This window comes from Etheostoma spectabile, chromosome 16, assembly GCF_008692095.1.
Source record: "Etheostoma spectabile isolate EspeVRDwgs_2016 chromosome 16, UIUC_Espe_1.0, whole genome shotgun sequence".
Taxonomy (NCBI): Eukaryota; Metazoa; Chordata; class Actinopteri; order Perciformes; family Percidae; genus Etheostoma; species Etheostoma spectabile.
In genome coordinates this window covers 7,312,648-7,332,473 of record NC_045748.1, presented here as the reverse complement: position 1 = coordinate 7,332,473, position 19,826 = coordinate 7,312,648, and the positions used below count along the sequence as shown (strand labels likewise).

The window sequence follows — 19,826 nt, the reverse complement described above, 5'->3', positions numbered from 1 at the left end:
AAAGTTACGACCAGACAGAAACTCGCTGTTAAGCTCACTAAAGCCCAGGGTGGCAGCAGGTTCAGCTGATAAATCACTAAGTTCATCAACCCCCTTTTGCATTGTAATTTGATACATTTTAAAAAAGATTGCTTATTAAATAAATAACCGCTATTAAAAAAAGGGGAAATTTAATTCAATTCATTATATTGTTATTGACACAATTTGCAGGCACGTCATTTTTTAAATTTTTTATTTAACCATTATTTATACAAGGAAGGTTCACTGAGAGACAACCTCTCTTTTGCAGGAACTCCCTGATCCGATTCACACCTAGAAGCTGCCCAGTACAACAACAGGCTGATCTGCTGGCCACTGACTAGCTCCACTGAAGCGGTTGGAGGTTAAGGACCTTGCTTAAGGGCACCTCAGTGGTGGTAATGAGGGAGGGACAACCTGCTCCTTCATTTTACCCACCCAGATTTTATCCTGTCGGTCTGGGGATTGAACCAACGACTTCCCAGTTCCAAACTTGCGTCTCTAACCTTTAGGCCACCACTGCCCGCATAATATTTAATGAAATGCAGACCGGGAGCTGTACAAGCCGCTGCGTCCTGCGCCGCCATTTTTTGATGTATTGCATTTGTTGGGGAATATTTCCAGCCACAAAACAGTGAATGTGGATTTGACTCACAGTAAGCTACAGTGCCCATGTTCATTGTAATAAAGCAACGTGCCACCCAGTAACATGGCTGAGGCCCTGCTTACATGGCGGTGCACAGGAATAGATCTCCTCTTTTATCCTCACTCTCTGCCATCACTCTCCACTGACAGCTGTCTAGGAAATGAACAAGTGTGCCGCTGTTTTCTGATTGTTCAGCACGGTGTTCACATTCACACATTAATTCATTCTGTAGAAGCAAGGAGGGAGTCGGGACGTACCTTTGACTGAAGCTGTTCTCCTTCCTCCGGCAGTGGAGGGTGACAACCCTGTGGCCTTCACTTCTGACATCTTGACTCACCGTCCACAAAACAGGGTTAGTGGCGCGAGCTCCCAGGAACGCCACGCCATCCTTCAGCTTGACCCTGAAACGCACACAGACGTGCACAAGTTAGAGAAAAACATGAAATTAGGTGATACTGTAACTGTCACAAGAATAGCTCACAAATTAAGTTTCAGAGCTTCAGGAACCCAGCTGGCCTCATTTATTTTCTTTCTCTGAAATGAAGAAAGAAAAATGACCATCAATGGCCTTTAAACAGGGTCTCATAGTCTTTCTCTCTTACATGCAAGAAGGACATTAAATTTGCTCCTGAATTTCTTTAATGTATTGGACGATACCAACAGACTGATTAAAAACATTCTTTACGAATATCAAAGCACCAAACTGGAGCTACAAAAGAAGGGAAATTAAACTGTTGAAAGGCTTTTGGTGCTTACTAGATGGAAAAATAATAAGTACACTTTTCTCAAAACATTTTGCTGACGAAACAACCCTTTAATCTTTTGGACCTCATCCATTTTGTATAATATATAATCACAAGTGAAAAAAAGTGCTTTCAAACGTTTCATGTTTCGCATGGGATGAATGCCGCTTTAGGGAAGTGATTCTGGCGTGTACTGTACGACTCAAATTATTTCAGTGATGAATCTTGGTAGCGAGTTAGAATGAATGCATGTGCCACTATGAGAGTACATATTGAATAAAACAGTTGTTTTACATGACAAGTCTCATTTTACACCTTGTAACATTGCAACATCTGGACTCTGGAGCGATAAATAGGTTTGCCACTTTACTCAAACCAAAGTTCAAAACACATGTTGATGTACACTCATCTATAGGATTATTAGGAACACCATACTGATACTGTGTTTGACCCCTTTTGCCTTCAGAATTCTACGTGGCATTGATTCAACAAAGTGCTGAAAGCATTCTTTAGAAATGTTGGCCCATATTGATAGGATAGCATCTTGGAGTTGATGGAGATTTGTGGGATGCACATCCAGGGCACGAAGCTCCTGTTCCACCACATCCCAAAGATGCTCTATTGGGTTGAGATCTGGTGACTGTGGGGGCCATTTTAGTACAGTGAACTCATTGTCATGTTCAAGAAACCAATTTGAAATGATTCAAGCTTTGTGACATGGTGCATTATCCTGCTGGAAGTAGCCATCAGAGGATGGGTACATGGTGGCCATAAAGGGATGGACATGGTCAGAAACAATGCTCAGGTAGGCCGTGGCATTTAAACAATGCCCAATTGGCACTAAGGGGCCTAAAGTGTGCCAAGAAAACATCACCCACACCATTACACCACCACCACCAGCCTGCACAGTGGTAACAAGGCATGATGGATCCATGTTCTCATTCTGTTTACACCAACTTCTGACTCTACCATCTGAATGTCCCAACTGAAATTGAGACTCATCAGACCAGGCAACATTTTTCCAGTCTTCAACTGTCCAATTTTGGTGAGCTCTTGCAAATTGTAGCTTCTTTTTCCTATTTGTAATGGAGATGAGTTGTCCTGCTGTTGTAGCCCATCCGCCTCAAGGTTGTGCGTTTTGTGGCTTCACAAAGGCTTTGCTGCATACCTCCGTTGTAACGAGTGGTTATTTCAGTCAAAGTTGCTCTTCTATCAGCTTGAATCAGTCGGCACATTCTCCTCTGACCTCTAGCATCAACGAGGCATTTTCACCCACAGGACTGCCGCATACTGGAAGTCTTTCCCTTTTCACACCATTCTTTGTAAACCCTAGAAATTAAATCGCGTGAAATTAAATCGCGTGAAAATCCCAGTAACTGAGCAGATTGTGAAATACTCAGACCGGCCCGTCTGGCACCAACAACCATGGCACGCTCAAAATTGCTTAATTCACCTTTCTTTCCCATTCTGACATTCAGCTTGGAGTTCAGGAGATTGTCTTGACCAGGACCACACCCCTGAATGCATTGAAGCAACTGCCCTGTGGTTGGTTGATTAGATAATTGCATTAATGAGAAATTTAATAGGTGTTCCTAATAATCCTTTAGGGGAGTGTATGTCTTTTTTAGTCTGTTCGCTGTTTAGGTTTTGTTGAATATATTATGAATAAATATTTCTAAAATTGTATGATGTTTTTGTTTAGTTATTATTACCCAATACTTTTTCTGACCTTTGACAAACAACCCATTTTACAAAAAAGACTAAACTAATAAAAACTAAACTAAAACTAAGCATTTTCAAAAAAAAAAACTGAACTAGCAAACCTACTTTAAAAACTAAATAAAACTAAACTGAATTTGAAAAAAAAAAGTCAAAACAAAACAAAAATAAAACCTACTGAAAAATTAAAAGCTATAATAACCTTGGTTTGGTACTGTCCAAAAAGTCGTGGCCGAGAATCGTGATATCAATTTTTAAGCAAAAAAAAAATCGTGATTTGTGTTTTTCCCAGAATCATGAAAGCCTACAATCAACAGAACTTGAACCTTCTCTTCTTTCCCTGAAGTCGTTAGTGTGGAAGTATTTTGGATTTCCAGTGAGTTACGTTGACAACAGGTTTCAAGCTCTGCTATGTGCGTGTACCATATTCTTCCACTGCCAGCACAACGTGTGGTATATGTTCAACTGTTGGGAAATAGTTTGTTAAGACACTTAACTGTTTAGAGAAGACATGGCTGTTTTACTGTTTTTGTTTGTTTTGTTGTGAACTTGAATGTCATCTCCTGTGTAGAAGACAGCAGTTACAAAAGAGAAAGTAGATGGCAGGTTATTTTGCTTGAGTTTCCAATTGACTGAAGATACGTTATTGTTACATTATGTTGTTAATACATGTGTTACATTTAATAATGTGTACATTCTGATCAAAGGCCAGATATCTAGTCTAAAAATGGCATAGCAACCTGTGCTTTAAAAAAAATAAATGTAAAAATCGAGAATCGAATCGAACTGTGACCTTAGAATTGAAAATGTAATCGAATCGAGGATTTGGAGAATCGTGACACCCCTACTGATGAACCATACCATATACGGCCATGCTGTTGCCCTCCTACTCCTTCTCCTCCTCTTCTGAAGTACGTGAGCGGCTTTCAGTGCTTCCATTTTCCAACATGACAAATTGCTCTTGTTCGAATCACTAACACAAATGCGGGAGAATATTTTATGAGTGGAAAAATGAAGGAAGAGATGGCAAGAAAAGCTAGATCTGACACCAACAGCACTAAGAACAGTGAGGAGAAGGAATCATTCAAACGTCATTCTATTCTGTGAACACAGGGCAATTTCTTTTTTATGCCTGCATCAAAATAGTTAAAACTGTTCCTCATTCTGGAACTGCATAAGGTTTGTAAAAGAAGAAGAAAAAAAAACGTGTTAACAGGGGGACAATGACATGACAAACCATGCAGTAGTCCTTAGAGGAGCACAGCCATTACATCTTCAGTGTTCCACTGGTCTTCTTTGATCTTATCCATGCCACTGAGGCGGTATTAACTGGCCTTGTGTTGGTCGCTGCTCCTGACGAGCATAGATAAAGGCCACCGGTGTGGAAGACACTGAAAATAACAAGGAGGAGACGACTTATTGCTGTCTGTCCTCCTGTTTCCCAGGCGTCACCTTAGCCACGGCGCAGTAATCACCACAAACCCACAAGCAGATTCAGCTGGGGGGGGGGGATTAATCAACTAATATGGACTAACATTGCTGTATTGATCACATATTCAAAACCCAATTTGAGGTAGAGGTAAAAATGCTTTAGGTCCCATTTACCAATTGATGGTTTCAGTCATTTTAAAGTCATCAATACTTCTTAACAAATGCAAAAATGTGCTTGTTTTCTTTCATTATAAATTCAATTGTCTTTGTGTTGGTCAGACTTAAGTGAGCAATTTAAATATCTCTGACTTCTATGATGTTTTGTCACTGTATTTGGCATTCAATAGAGTAAATGACCAATTGATTAATCCCTAATTAATTAATTCGTTGATGGGTTGATAATTCTAACGTAGAATGAAGCACTACAGTACAGTGTCAGTGTGCCATCTAAAGTCATACAACTGCAGTCTTCTCTCTCTCTCTCTCTCTCTCTCTCTCTCTCTCTCTCTCTCTCTTTCACTCTCTCTCTCTCTCTCTCATTTTCTAAATTTAAAAATCTGTTCCTCATGTTCACACGTCTCGTCCTTTTATCTCATTCTCTGTTTTGTCCTCTTGTGTCATACTCATTTTATTTATTTCACACACATGTTGGACAATCTTAAGTGTGTCCTTTAGTCAACAAGCAAGCTGGCACAATTAACAAATTGCATGGACGTAAATGACATTGGTTTGGCTAATATGATTTCTGGTTAGGGAGGAGGAGGGAAGCAATGAAGGAAAGCAATTTAAAGGAAGCCCCCCCCCCCCCCCCCCCCCCCCTTTCACATGCATCAACACATGAAGCTGCCTCATTAATTCCATGAAAACCCGCATCAGTGGGATGAGTATTTACAGATGGGATGAGGTTGTCAGAAAAGACAGTTTTCAGCTCTCCGCTGATTGATGCTTCAGAATGATATTCCAGGATGGCCGACCAACATATCAACACACCTTGCTCTCTAGCATGCTGCTCTTATGCTGCATGCATTACCAATGTGCATTATTATTAATGCACTTTACACAGAAGGGAAATAAATGAAAAACAACAATTATGATTAAAGCCGTGTGAGACCACACGTCTCAACATTTAGACACTATGTTGGATGTCAGTGTAACAATAAGTAATACCAATAAAATGAAAACCAAAGTCTAAATAATTGAAATGCTTTAAGGTAAAAGAAAATGTATTTTAAAAGTCACATTTATAAATGTCTCTTGAAGAGAGATTCAAAATGTTAAATGTAGACGACTGCAGATGAAAAGATCAACAGTAAGAGTACTCACTGTTATATTATTACATACAATTTATCACTGGATTATTGGATTAATATCACTAATGCATTAACTTGTTAGCAGCATTTTTATGTTCTACCTTTTGACCAATTTTGTATTGTTTTTTGGTGGTTCTCAGTTACAGAAATGATAAGGGATCTCATAAGTCGATCATAAGTTTTGAATGAAAAATCTGAACTCGCAAAGTAACTGTAGCTGTCAATGTAGCGGGATATGGAAATACTAAATTAAAGTTCAAATTCTTCAATAAGTACAGTATTTGAATAAATGTAGGCCATTTATTTCCATTCCACCACTGTATAGTAAGTTGTGAATAAGGCACAGAACCAGTGTTGCGTCCAGTCCTTGGGACGGTTCCAGCCTGGAGCAGTTTCTAGTTTTTTTTTTAATGATAAAAAGTACTTGAACTTTGCTTAAGTATTTAAGAAATAGTCTTTGTATAACTGCACTATATATAGCACTGGACACATGGACACATTCAAAACTGGGGCAGGACAAATCTGGATTGTACCTGAAGACAAATGAAAAACAGCATGTCTTGGGCAAAGGAAGTGAAGAACGTACGTTTCTGTGAAAGCCAATTTCAGTACACATGAAGATTATAATGACTCGATATCATTCATCCAAAGGGAAAATTGTGGGAATGATTACATGCTTTCTTTCAGAAACACGTTTTTTATTTGAAGACTAAATGGGCTCTCGTGGTTCCCATGGCAATAAGTGAAGATGGAGGTAAAAACAAAACAATGTTGAAGAAAAGGGATTAAAAAAACAAGGGAGTGTGTATTGGGGTTTGGGAGGTTGTGTAAAGCTCTTTGTGGTGAGCGCGGGGATGGAAGGATAGCTTGGTGTTTAAATGCATTTGAGCAGAGAGCGGGGATAGTGGTTTACAGTGACCAGCCAGGCAGATTAGAAAAGACAGGCGATGTATTAGTGTGGATGAAAAAGGACAGGATGGGGAAAAAACATTCAAGAGAGGAGAGAAGTTGAAGAGATTGGTTAAAAGGCTAGGAACTTGTAGTCAGCACTGGCATTTACTGTCCATTGTAGTCTTAAAGAAAAAGATATAGGCCCCAAAATGTATACTGTAGATTATGATAATAATAATAATAATAATAATGTATGTAATCTAATGTAAAAACAAACAGTAGGTAAATGGTTCTCTGTATTACCATCCAGGTAATAACAGATAATTACTCAAACTGGACAAGATGGAGACAAATAGAACCCAGTAACTTGGGCACAAGTAACACACACACACACACACACACACACATACACACACACACACACACACACACACACACACACACACACACACACACACACACACACACCCCTTGGTCAGTCTCTATATCTAATATAACACACTGGAAGAGAGTGGGTTGGTGGTCAAAGGTAACCTTTAGTGAAGATAAATGAAAGCGAGTACAATTGTTCTGATATCAGCTACGCCACAAAGAAAACCACCTTTGGTTCCTACATCACAGAAAGGCTTCAGCAAAGGGAGAGCCAGATGGAGAAAAGCTGTAATACAGATGAGTCACAGCACATTCATATACAACCTGCATCATTAACTGACCCCACTGAAACGTTTGAAAGAAGAAAACGCTCCATGCATGACTGGTCTGTTGATTACTTGGATAAATCTAAAACACATGCTAACTCATGCTTGGGCATATTGTCCAAATGAATTTCAATTTTTTTTTAGTTTAGCTAAATTTAATTTACTGACGCCTGGCAATATTGGCCTAATCACATTGAGCTTGTTTAGCTGGCCTGCGTCCCATTTCTCAAATACCTGCAGCTAAATCCAGTTATGAAATAAACACACAAGCTGTTGGGCATAGAACCCCGGCTTTCTTTATGTTCCCCCTTCTCTATCGCGTTTGCTCTGAAACAAAATAATTCCCATCACCATGGGGCGAAATTAAATTAGATAGTGGCCAATGACAGGTGAACCAGGCTGAGCTGGTACAATAAATTAGCAAGGTGAAACAGGGCTGCGCTGGAGTCAATTAGCTGAGGAATAGTTGTCGGAGGGATTTTTAGGGGCGAGCAGACCCAGGCAGATGCGGAGATAAAGAGAGAGAGCTAATTCAATTAATGAGTTTGATGCTGTTCTTCCCGTTATCAGAGCTAGTTGAAAGTGCTGGTGCCTGGCAACGTTGCAAACGGAGGGCAAGATTAACACTATCAGATAATAAGGACTCGCCAGACAAAGCCCGTCTCCACCCATGCATTAAGCTACGTCTCTATCTGTCTCACCCTTTTGTCTCACTTTCACTATGTTTCTTACATTATCTCCCTCTGTCTGTCTCTATCTGTTTCCTCTGAAACACTCTGCTCCCCTCACTGTATCTACACACCCAAGCCTTACTCCCATCACGCTCTATGTCTTTCACCAGAGCTCCCTGTCTAGCTTTGGTGCCCTTGCTGCACTATAGTTTTTTTATATCATTTTAAAAATGGAACCAGATATCCTGCACACTTTTGGTCACTTTAATTCACATTATTATCTCATTTTCTTATATTCGGTCGGTAAAGCTTTTCCGGGTAATTTGAAGGTCTACAGACCAAAACCTGTTAATTAAGTAAAGGGAGTCCAAGTGACTGGCAGAGTGTAGAATTTCTGGATTCTTTTCACTTTACAGGTTTTGGCCCAACACACTGTAATTGAGACTTTATGGTGCACAAGAACTATGTTTAAAGTTTTTAGCAACGCAAGCAGGTCTGGACTAAAACATCTCAATAACAGTTGAATGTGTGCTGTGACATTTTGTAGGGACACCAATGGTCCCCATGACGCTTCAGGAGGTATTCATCAACCCTTTGTACATGAAAAGTAATGCAGTGTAGTTTTTATGTATTTCATGTTTTATTACTTTAAGCCCCACACTGACTGCTGTATGGCACCGACTACTAGTGGCGTAGTAGTTCTGACCAGAGCACCGAGTATAAGGCTGTGAAAACACAGGACTTTCAAGCGGGAGAGTGGAGATTATCTCCCAGAAGAAATTTAGGGGAAAACACAAGACTTGCACCCAGGAAACAGATGTTTGTGTCCCGGAAGTAATACTTAAGTGTTTTATTCCAAAACACTGCTGTCACAACCATCACCTCACAGTGACCGTTACACACATCACAGTCAACCTTTCGTGGCTAAACTGTCATGTAGGCGTTAAGGTGACCGGGCGCTGTAATTGTGGTATTGTTGCGCATATGTTTTTGTACAATCTCGTATATCATACAAACCCGTTGATGAGAACGCGTGGCTGTCTTTGCTGACTCATATTATTAGAAAAACTAATAAAGTCAAATTTTCATGCAATGGGACCTTGAAATCTTGTTTCTATTTGTCCAAACTGTTTTTCTTTACTCTTAGTATTTACTTTTACTAAAGCTCCACTTTCTTTCTGTGTGCCTTTTCTGATCCTTACTACTGAATGTGTTTGAAAAGAAATCAATGAACAAATCCATGAACTTTTATACTTCAGATAAAACTAAAATGCAGGAGATGGACAGTCTACATCCTCTGACACCTTCAGTATACAGTGCAATCCAATAAAACAACCTTGGAAAAATACTAGGATACAGTCTAGGGTACTTTGCTAAGCTTTTTCATAAAATAATCAGTTGATTTTTTTCTTCACGTTTAACATAGAAAAAAAGGAGAATTGAAGGAGCATTTTGTGATATATTCAAGCAGACTATCATCATCTAACCTTCACTCACACCCTCTCATTTCCTTGGGACATTGCTGGAAAAGTGCTGTTGCCTTGCATGAGGCTCAACCAGTCCTTTGCTTTACCCTTTGTGAAATGTCAATTTCCCTTCTGGCTGCCATTTACCGCCTACTCATCTCACCATTCTTTACAGATCAATATCTGTGTGAGCCAAACCAGACAGTGAATGGATGTGCTTTAAAGGTATCAAAGCTGTAAAGGGTTAAAAGCTATTCATCCACCAAGGGACGAAGATGATCAAAGGGAGTACTACTTATATTGCCTCTTAGTCATTTTAACCTCAAGTGGATTGTATTGAGTGCTACATAATTGAGGAGATGCTGACTGTCACCAAACACTAGACACTTAGACATTTATAATCAGGTGGCTATGCAAGGAACTGTCTGTACTATCCAAGAAAAAGCATAGATCATTTGCTTTTTACTTGGAGGGGAGAGGAGAGGAGAGGTAAGGAGTTTTTTTGTCTTTTTTATTAATTAAAGGGGAGAAGCAGCCAGATGACTGATATATGGAGCTTGGAACTGAGGTCTGGGAACAAACTCCAGCCTTTAAAAAAGAAAGTGTAAGATGAGAGAAACTGACTTCAAATGAGACAAGTTTCAAAATGCGAGCTGGCCATAGCCTCATGACATGAACAAATCCATGACAGATCAAGAGCAATCATATGGACAGGAGCACTGAGAAATGAGTTTGAGTCAAATTCAGAGAAGCCCCTGAGATTGTCTGAGGAAAGGAACATTTCATTTGAAAACCTGGGTAAGGTTTTATACGTACAGCACAGCTTAAATACATCTTACTGGTGAGGAAATCTTTGTTTAGTTGTCAATAAATAAAGAAAACCCATTATTCGGATACCATGGACCTGGTGTTTTATACAGAGGCATCATTGTAATCTACAGTCATTATGATTCTCCACAAATGGGTGTTTTCACTCTTCAAATGAGAACCGTTGAACAAAATGAATGGTGCTATATATGACTGTCAGGAAATGTAATGAAAAACAAATGACTATTTAAGCAGAGAAGTGCCATGCTATAGAAAGGCCTTTACATTAAAAGGACAAATAAATCTTACTTTGACCACATATTGTTGAACATTAAACAAAATTTTGTTAGCAACGTCCTCAAGAGGGCTATGATGATAATAATATGATGAGCTAGCACTTATGTGGAGCCCATTTCTGCATATTGCATGGCTGCTGTTTTAAGGGCAGAATACATAAGAAACACATGTTAGAATAGAGGGGTGCGAGATGTAATTAAGGCATTATTTACTCAAAGACTGGGAGCAAAGCCAATAGCTTAGAGCAGTCAATGACTTTTTCTTTAATCTGCCCTGAACTCTCATTATCTCTTTATGTCACATTATATTTTAGCCTATTTCCCAAACCATAAGACATAAATACTCAAAGAAAAAGGCAACAAAGAATTCACGATATTCCGACTAAAGAAACAGGCTGGATGTGGGTGGGTATTGACTTATATAGCTTTGTGTGTGCGCAGCGACTGTGTATATGAAAGCAGGCCAATGGGATGATGACACTGAGGGGTGTGACAGCGCAACACCAAATGTGGCCAAGAGCAAGTTACCGCTAGTAAATCACAGCCCGGCTCTCTTCACGACCCAAGACTCAAAACGTAATATTCAACAACATCTCCAATCTGGTGCCGTACATGTAGGATATTTCGACCCCAATTAAAGTCAATGCATTTGTAGGATAAGCACAAGATTTCAGTTGAACGCAAATATGACATATATGTCTCACAGGTTTCCTATTTTATTTATCATAATTACAGAAATGTACGTTGAGCAGTGTACTAAAAACCTTTTTACATTTGCTTCAATGCTTGATTTCAGGAACTCGCTACTACTGCTGCTGTAGATTAGCTGAAGAAATGAGGTCATGTTGTAGCAGACAGAGGCTTGATCCCTGTGGCTGCCATTTGAATGGAAGCCAAGCCAGTTAAATAGGGGATAGGACAAACACATGCACATTTGACATAAGGTTGCATGCAGAGGATACAAATTAGACTTTGCAATGGATTCGTTGGGTCGAATGGATGATCCAGGACTGATCCAATATTTGGATGGACGCAGAAGGGGGCCAAGCAGTATAATCTCAGGATGTAGTGAGACTGATTATGGGAAGTTGGTAAAACCTAATGTAGGAAGGTTTACACAGATTAACACTGATGCGACTAGGCACATACAGTAATCATCCTGATGAGCCTGATGAAGGCCACGTGCTGAAATGCGTTGGTCCGACAATAAAGTTCTTTTTACTTCAAATGTTGCCTACATAAAGTAGGACTGCAGTGAGTAGTCAAGTCAATTTCCCAAAATCACAAATTACAATCTGTACAGCACACGGCACCCTCTACCCTAAGACCCTCGGTTCGGATAAGGAAACACCTCAGGAAGAGCAACAGATGAGAAAGGGAGTTGAAGGTGACTGACATTTCCTTTTCAGCCATGTTAACTTTGTTGCTGCAGGGTTGGTAATGTGGGTCTGTCTATCGGTCAGTTGGTAGGTCCATCATTTTGGTCCAGATTGAAATATCTCAACGACTACAGGATGGATTACCATTGTTTTGCAGACAGACTTCTGTAGTCGCCACTGGATGAATCGTAATGACTTTGGGGATCCCCTGACATTCCCTTTAGCGGCACCATGAAGTTGACATCTCCATTTCAGTGTGAAATAGCTTAACAACAGTTGGACGGATTGCCATTAAATTTGCTACAGATATTCAAGGTTGCAAGAGGAAAGTTCGAATGGCTTTGGAAATCTCTTTACTTGTCCTTGTGGTTTCACCAGCAGGTCAAAGTCTTGTCACATTCCGTGAAATATCTCTATAGATTGGCACATTTTGGACAATTATTGTTCCTGGACAATGCAGCATGTTAACATACTAAACTAAGATGGTGAACATGATAAACATTGTTTTTTCTATAGCTCAACATGCTAGCATTGTACTTGTGGGCATAAAGTTAGCATTTTGCTCAAAATGATGCTGGGCCTGATTAAAGCCTTGCAGAGCTCTTAGCATGACTGTAGATACGTCTGTCACATGCACAATTTACAAAGTTGCACAATTGTTAACATAAAGATATATCCGTGTCTGTCATTATGCTATCTAATGAACTTCTGCTCTATGTCCATATCACTGACTAAAAGAATGAAATAAGTACTTTGAACTTCATTCTGCTGACAGTTTGGATATGTTTTACTAAACGTTTTAGTTGGACATTACTTTATGTCTGAAAATATACAATATTGTCAGAAAACAGCGTTTTTAGCATGCATGTTAAAGAGAGGAAGAACCAAAATTAACATTTGCCATATGCATGCAAATTACACCAATCTTAAACCATTACTGAAACAATTCATCTTTGGCAATCGCTGAAACATTTTAATCAGGACCGTTACAAATGGTTGACTATTCATTATGCCCTCTAATTAGATCATAAATTGTATGAATACACTGTTGTGGGGGGTTTTAAAGGATGTGACACACCGGGGACAAACACAAAAGCCAGCTAGGACTGATGAAGTGTGCAGCATTAATGGCACTAGGAGTTGGGGTTGCTGAGAAGGGACTAAATGCCTTTTCTCTCCTGACTTCATCTAGAAGTGATTTATTGACTGTCTGACTGACTGACTGTTTGAGCCTGCAGATCAGTTGATGCAGAGGATCACGATCCGGGGTCACATGTTACAGTATGTCATTCAGCTGTCTTTACGTTGAGGACAATCAATATTCCTGAAGTTATTGATTAAATGCTTCCTGCTGGTGTAAGTGAGCCGGGTGAGCCATGGCAACAGTACACAATTTCTGGGTCTAAATGTCGTGTGTTGTTGTGTTTGTCAGTGTTGCGACATTTTTGCAGAGCCGTGGGAAGGCAGTACAGGTGCAGGAGTGTCAATGTGACAAGAAAGATGTCAGCCGTCATGCTAACCCAACATTTCAGATAATGTCCCACTGGTGCCACAAAATGTTTGTAACATGTGAGAAATTGGCCTCTTACTGAGAAACTATAAAATAAATTCAGTCTTGGATTAATTCGCAGACCCGAGGTTATGTTCACATACACGCTCAGCAATCATCCATGGACAAAATAAAGCATCTGTCTAAAATGCCTGCACACTCATGTGCAGATCATTGGAAAATGCAGAGCAAAAATTGCAGGTAAATCAATTCAGGCCTGATCTGTAAAAGGTGGCATGTCAACCAGTACATTAGCCCCATTTGCACTTCATTATGTGCACCAGTGGGCACTGCTGAAAGTCACCATCAGCAGCCTCCACTAGGAGACAGGGAAAAGACCTAAGTCAATACATAGTTATCTGGCGGGGGTTGAAATGTGCATGTGTGAAAGAAAATGAGGAATGTGAAGGATGATGTGACAGAGAGAAAGAGAGGTAATCAAAGAGACGATAGAGGGATGTTTTAGGGGTATAATAATTGACTTTGAGGGAGGCTTTATGATGGGAAAACAACAGATACTTTCTGCTGGTTGTTGTGCTTTTCTTTTGTTCCAAAAGGATACGAAAAATGTTGATGCTGATAGTTTTTTAGTAAAATGCTACCTTACCGCTGTCTTCACAAGCAAAACAAATGTTGAAAATCATATGGGGATTTATACAGATGTTTTATAATTTGAGACTTTTATTTTGCAAAATGGAGCTTTATCCGTAGCATCGCGACAAATATAATTCCAAAGATCTTGTTTCTTCCTGTTTCAGACTGCCTTTCCCCGTCATCCCTTCCTCTCTAACTTGTTATTTTTCTCCCTCTTTCCCTCTCCAGGCCCTGATCAGAGATCTGAGACTCAGCAGATCTATAAAGAAAAACTAAGCTAATCACTAAATGCTGTTTTTTTTTCCCTCTCTCGGGAGCTAGGTCAAACTGCACAACATGTATTTGTGTCAATACAGGATTTGCATGTAGTTTAGAGCAAGTCACAAGTCTTAAAATCTGAGCACACCTTGAGACCTCTTTGCTGTAGAAAGCTCAAAAGGCTACCATAAGAATTGAAATCAACTGAACAGATAAAGAACTGTCTGGACTAACGGTCTGACCCTGCTGCATAACAGATGGTAGACTGGTATAACTTAAACTCAATAACATCTTTTTACTGTGTTAACAACGTTGCAAGACAACTTTACCCTTACAAAATGGTTTCATCATGCACTGTTCATGCTGTGCATTTCAGAGAGGCTGCAGTGTCTTATTTTGCATTCGCTGGAGAGTACAAACAGGGGAAATATAGGGCTAATATGCAAGCTGACCATGGACTTAAAGGCAGTCTTAGACTCGCAGAAAACACATACAATCGATTAATATGGTGGGAAAATATTGCTTCCTTCTTTTTTTCTTCTTCATCAAAACATAAATACCTTTGTGCAGCTTTATTTAACATTTTAGGATTTCATTAATATCCCATAAAAGATATTTTCTCATAATGTGACGATCACTCGTTGCATTGTATAAATAAGCAACCCACCACTTTCTCTTACAAAAGGACTATGCTTATCGGCCCTTCATCTCTGAGTCATACAAAATCATCTTTCAATAATGATCTTGTCCTCCACAGAGATTTTTTTCACAGCTGGTTAGGACAACGTTTTGTGGATTCTTCTCGTTTTGTTTGTTTTAGTAAATCTCTGAGGCACTTTCATGCAAAGTTTGCCCTCGTTTGCATAAAGTTACATTCACCCTGGTTGTGGTTCAGGCCTGTGTTGCCTTTTATCAAATAATGCGCTACAAAGAGCCACACGGCCTACTTTAGAAAATGAATGGGTGTGGGCATTTCACACTGCCAGTAGGTCTTCACCCTGACTTAGAGATAACAAAACGTGTCTGGAGATAATGGTAAATATGCTGCACATATACAGTGCTTTTCTACCTTTTATGGACAAAGCGATTTACAATTTGCCTTTCGTTCATTTCTTAACACACACAATGCTAGGCACTGAGCTGGCCGAACCACCAACCCTGCAATAAATGCACAACCCGCTCTCCCCCCGTGACACAGCCGCCCGTGATGAAACAGCCGCCAACATACTATTTATTGATAGATAGGGAATACCATACAGTGTGCCATTGCAGTGGTATCAGTGAGTGCTAGAATCTTGTACTCAAGTAAAAGTAATATTACTTGAGTACTAATTTACTTAAATAAAGAGTAAAAAGTAGTTCAGTTAAAATGTGCTCTGAGTAAATGAACTTCGGCCAGTGAACGTACACATTTTCCCACATGTATCTCTTTTAAAGTGTCAGATGAGTGCCTTTCAAAGAAATTAAGTAGAAGTAAAATTACTATTTCAAAAAAAATCAAATAAACAAAAGCACACAAAAACAGACTTTGTTACAGTTACAAAAGTAAATGTAAATCTTTACATCTAGCCCTGTTTAAGACAAAAAGACAATTAAGGTTTTGTCATTTCCATTAGAAATGATCCAGATTTCTGATGTGACACCCCTATCATCAGGAGAACATTGGTTGTCTGTGCCATTCAAACTGCATATGACTATTTCCCCATCTAGCACCTCTGTGGTTAAGGATCGGTGAACTTTAAGGGTTAAGATTCTGACCATAAATGCAATGTCCCCTGGTTTGAGTCTGGCCAGGGACCTCTGTGGCATTCTGTTTCCTCCATTTTCTGTCTTCTTCTTTCTTTTCTATTGCTGTGTTATGTAATGCCCCCAAATAAGACACTGTGGGCTCTTGGTTAAAGGATGTGAACCCAGAGTTTTTTGTGGCATCTCGCTACTTTCGCCTTAGCAGTCATTATTTGCCCCACCACAAGAGGTCCCTTGTCAACATACACATACACTGATGCAAACTTGTACCATAAGTGCACATTTCACTTCCCTTGCAGGAGTCTAAGCTTCTCCTTAGTGTGCTGCAGCTGTAATATGGCACCGGGGGGACGGGTGGTTGCTGGTGTTTTAACAGGGATGACCAACTCACTTCTTTTCTGTATGTTGGTAGTGCTTATCAGCCAGAACCATGCCCTCAGCACTGCTTCCACTTCACAGGGCCACCAACACCTCGACTGCCACTGGATGTTTACACTGATCCCTTCATAGAGGACTCCCTTGGGCTGTGAGAGTGTGTGTGTGTGTGTATGTGTGTGTGACTCCCTTGGGCTGTGTGTGTGTGTGTGTGTGTGTGTGTGTGTGTGTGTGTGTGTGTGTGTGTGTGTGTGTGTGTGTGTGTGTGTGTGTGTGTGTGAGACTCCCTTGGGCTGTGTGTGTGTGTGTGTGTGGGTATGTGTGTGTGTGTGTGTGTCTGTGTCTGTGTCTGTGTGTCTGTGACTCCCTTGGGCTACAACACAGCTTTTCTACATTGAGTCCATTGAGTCTCGTGGAGTGACAACGCCGAGTCTGTTCCTCCAGACCACAGTCAAACACTGCGTGCCAGGAGTCGAGCGATGAAAGAGTGGACAAGGACAAGTGTTCATTCAGGCTTAAACCACTTTTATGTGACTAAAAATGATAAAGCAATGCAGCAACCCTTTTTTTCAGACAATATAATCAGTTCAAAAGCAGTAAGACTTACATAGTGCTTTGAAATGAGGCTATGGCCTTAGTCGTATATGAGTAGGACATAGATTAATTCTAATAGCACATGATTGTTGCTACAGAATATTACATTTACGGTTGCTTTCCTGCATTATGTGTTTGGAGCAATTCAAACAAACTCTGCTGCGGTTGCGATATGGTATCTGAAATATCAGGTACTACTCAGGTACTACTAATACTAAGACTATTACGCAAGCAATATTCTAAAAAGGAGACTTTAACTTCTACCAAAGTCATTTTCTGATAAGATACTTGTACTCAAGTATTGCTTTCAACTACTTTATACCAGACTGGTCAAATGGCAGTGGGAACATATTATGGACCACAACTTAAAGGCAACATAATATCACTTTTTTTGTCCAGACCGATGGAACCAAATTTAGGTTTTGTTAAGTGGGAAAGTGAGCTAAAGAAACTGCAGCTAAATTGCACGGATTCCACCTGCACTGGCAGGTGGAATTGCAAAAACACCTTTAGATTTTACTTTTGCAAAAAAAAAAATTCTATCACAAGTCCTACAGCTCTAAAAACCGCACGAGCCATTGTTGGCTCCACCGATCCTTTTACCAGGGATACTTTTCAGTAGAGATGTTCCAATACTATATATATAGGGAATATAATTTCCTTCCAGATTCTGTTACCGGAACTTGCGTATGGGTCGATACTGAGAACTGATTCCAATACCAGACAAACACACAGTATATAGTATTATTTTTTAAGACCTGTATACTACTGACCCTTTAATGGATGTGTTGCATTGTTGTACATGGCCTGGCTCAGGTAAACCCATTTTTAAAACATGAACAAATACAAACAGGTAATGAAAGCCATATAACATTCTTTTATTCTGTAGTTTGACAGTCAGTCATAACGAATAAGAACATAAATGAATTACTTTTTAAGTAGTTTCTTTTCAGTGAGAAGTTGCATGGTATATGATCAGTGCATAGACTCACTGATACCAGCGTGTATCTGAAGCATTTCAGGAATGTGAAAGCAAAAAAGTGCATAAAGCAACTATTACTTTTTCTTAAAATACTATTAAAAATTATTAGGATATAAAGCAAGGACATCTTAATGACTTCTAAAAAGGCAAATTGTGCCAAAAGGGAAATCATTGAAGATGTGAGGTCATCTTGTAGCATTCTCCACAAAGCCTTGCTCAACATATTGTCAGAGTGAGTTGAGCAGTGTTTTCTCTTATACACGCTGATACGTGCTCTTGAGGCTGTTAAGAAGCACTCAGTTGCCCTTCACTAAACACTGAGCAGTCAATAAGCTGCAGCCCATATTAAAAACATTGACATTTTTGCCATGCTTAGAAAAGTATTTCATTCAGCAAAAGACAGAAACAGCTAATTGAATCCTCAGTTGGCCATTCTGTTACTAAGAATGCATTTAGTTGTTTGTTCATGCTTGCTTATTTCACTCCGTCTCTTTCTGGCCTTGACACTAACCTGCAGTGGCCGAGACAGGCCTGTCATTTTCTTCTCTGGCCCAAAGGACTCACACGAACAGATCATAATACATCACAATAAATGTACTTTCACACGTGTGCCTTATTTATTTGTTTAGTTTCATGACACATACTGCAGTGTAGAGGTTTGAACCTACATACAGTCACACCAGTCTGCAACTTTCAACATGATTTTTTTTACTTACTCATTAAAGCTGAGAACAGATCTCATGATTTTGCAACCTGATTTTGCAAACCTGCAAAGACACCTCAAACTTTTCCCACACCAGTGTCATTTAAAAGAGTCAGACTTGATAATTTATGCTGCCGTTTTTGAGGGAAAAACATTTGGAAAAGATGGTGGTAGAGGAGACGAGGGCAACAAGAGATGAAAGCTCTCCAGAAAGAGTTGAAGGTAAATTTCAGGCGGGCTGTGGCTCTGCACTAAAAACCTGATTAACTGAATTTTAAAATAATCCACTATTTGTGTTCTTACAGCAGAAGCAGCTAGAAATAGCAGGGTAAGATAATTGATGTTTTTGTGTGACTGCACGGTTTTGTGTCAGTTTTTATGTCAGGAAAGCGAGACAAAGAGAATCAGAGTGAGTCCTCTGGGCCATAACACAGCTCGCTTGTACTGAGAAAAGTAGAGTGACACTGCCAGATCTCCTCCAGTCACAAATATTGTGGGCCACAGAATGGCAAACATGAGAGTAAAGAGGGTGAAATGGTCATGCAGGGCTTAGCAAGCCTACAAGTGTTTAAACAACAGAAGCGCAGATAGAGAATGCACATCTGTACATCACAATGCAGTTTTGTGCAGCAGAATTTTAGCCTGAAGTGCCTGGCACAGATGACAGTGGAGAATGAAAGACGGCTGTGCAAAACACAAAGAGAGCATCACTCCAGAGTGAAGGCCCCTATTTTTCTGCATAATGAGGAGACACAAAAATGTTGTCATTCATACAGTAAACACACTCAAAGTGTATTTTCCTCTCTAAAACTTTAACTGCATCATCTGCTGTTGCACAGTAGTGTGTACTTTTAACTTTTTTTTTTAACTTCAGACTATCATCCTGTAGTTATTAATCTTTCATGCAGGCGGAATACCCTTTACATTGCAGAGTTATTGTGTAAATAATG

General features: G+C 39.8%; 1 protein-coding gene across 3 annotated transcripts in view; it reads right to left on the bottom strand.

Moving 5' to 3' along the window:
* The window catches only part of si:dkey-112m2.1 (transmembrane protein 132C), a 149,903-nt gene that overhangs the window by 72,179 nt on the left and 57,898 nt on the right, over positions 1-19,826 (bottom strand). For all 3 annotated transcript variants that reach the window (XM_032540118.1, XM_032540120.1, XM_032540119.1), the window contains exon 4: positions 922-1,065. In XM_032540118.1, the coding sequence (XP_032396009.1) occupies positions 922-1,065 (144 nt within the window). The remainder of the gene's footprint in view (positions 1-921; positions 1,066-19,826) is intronic.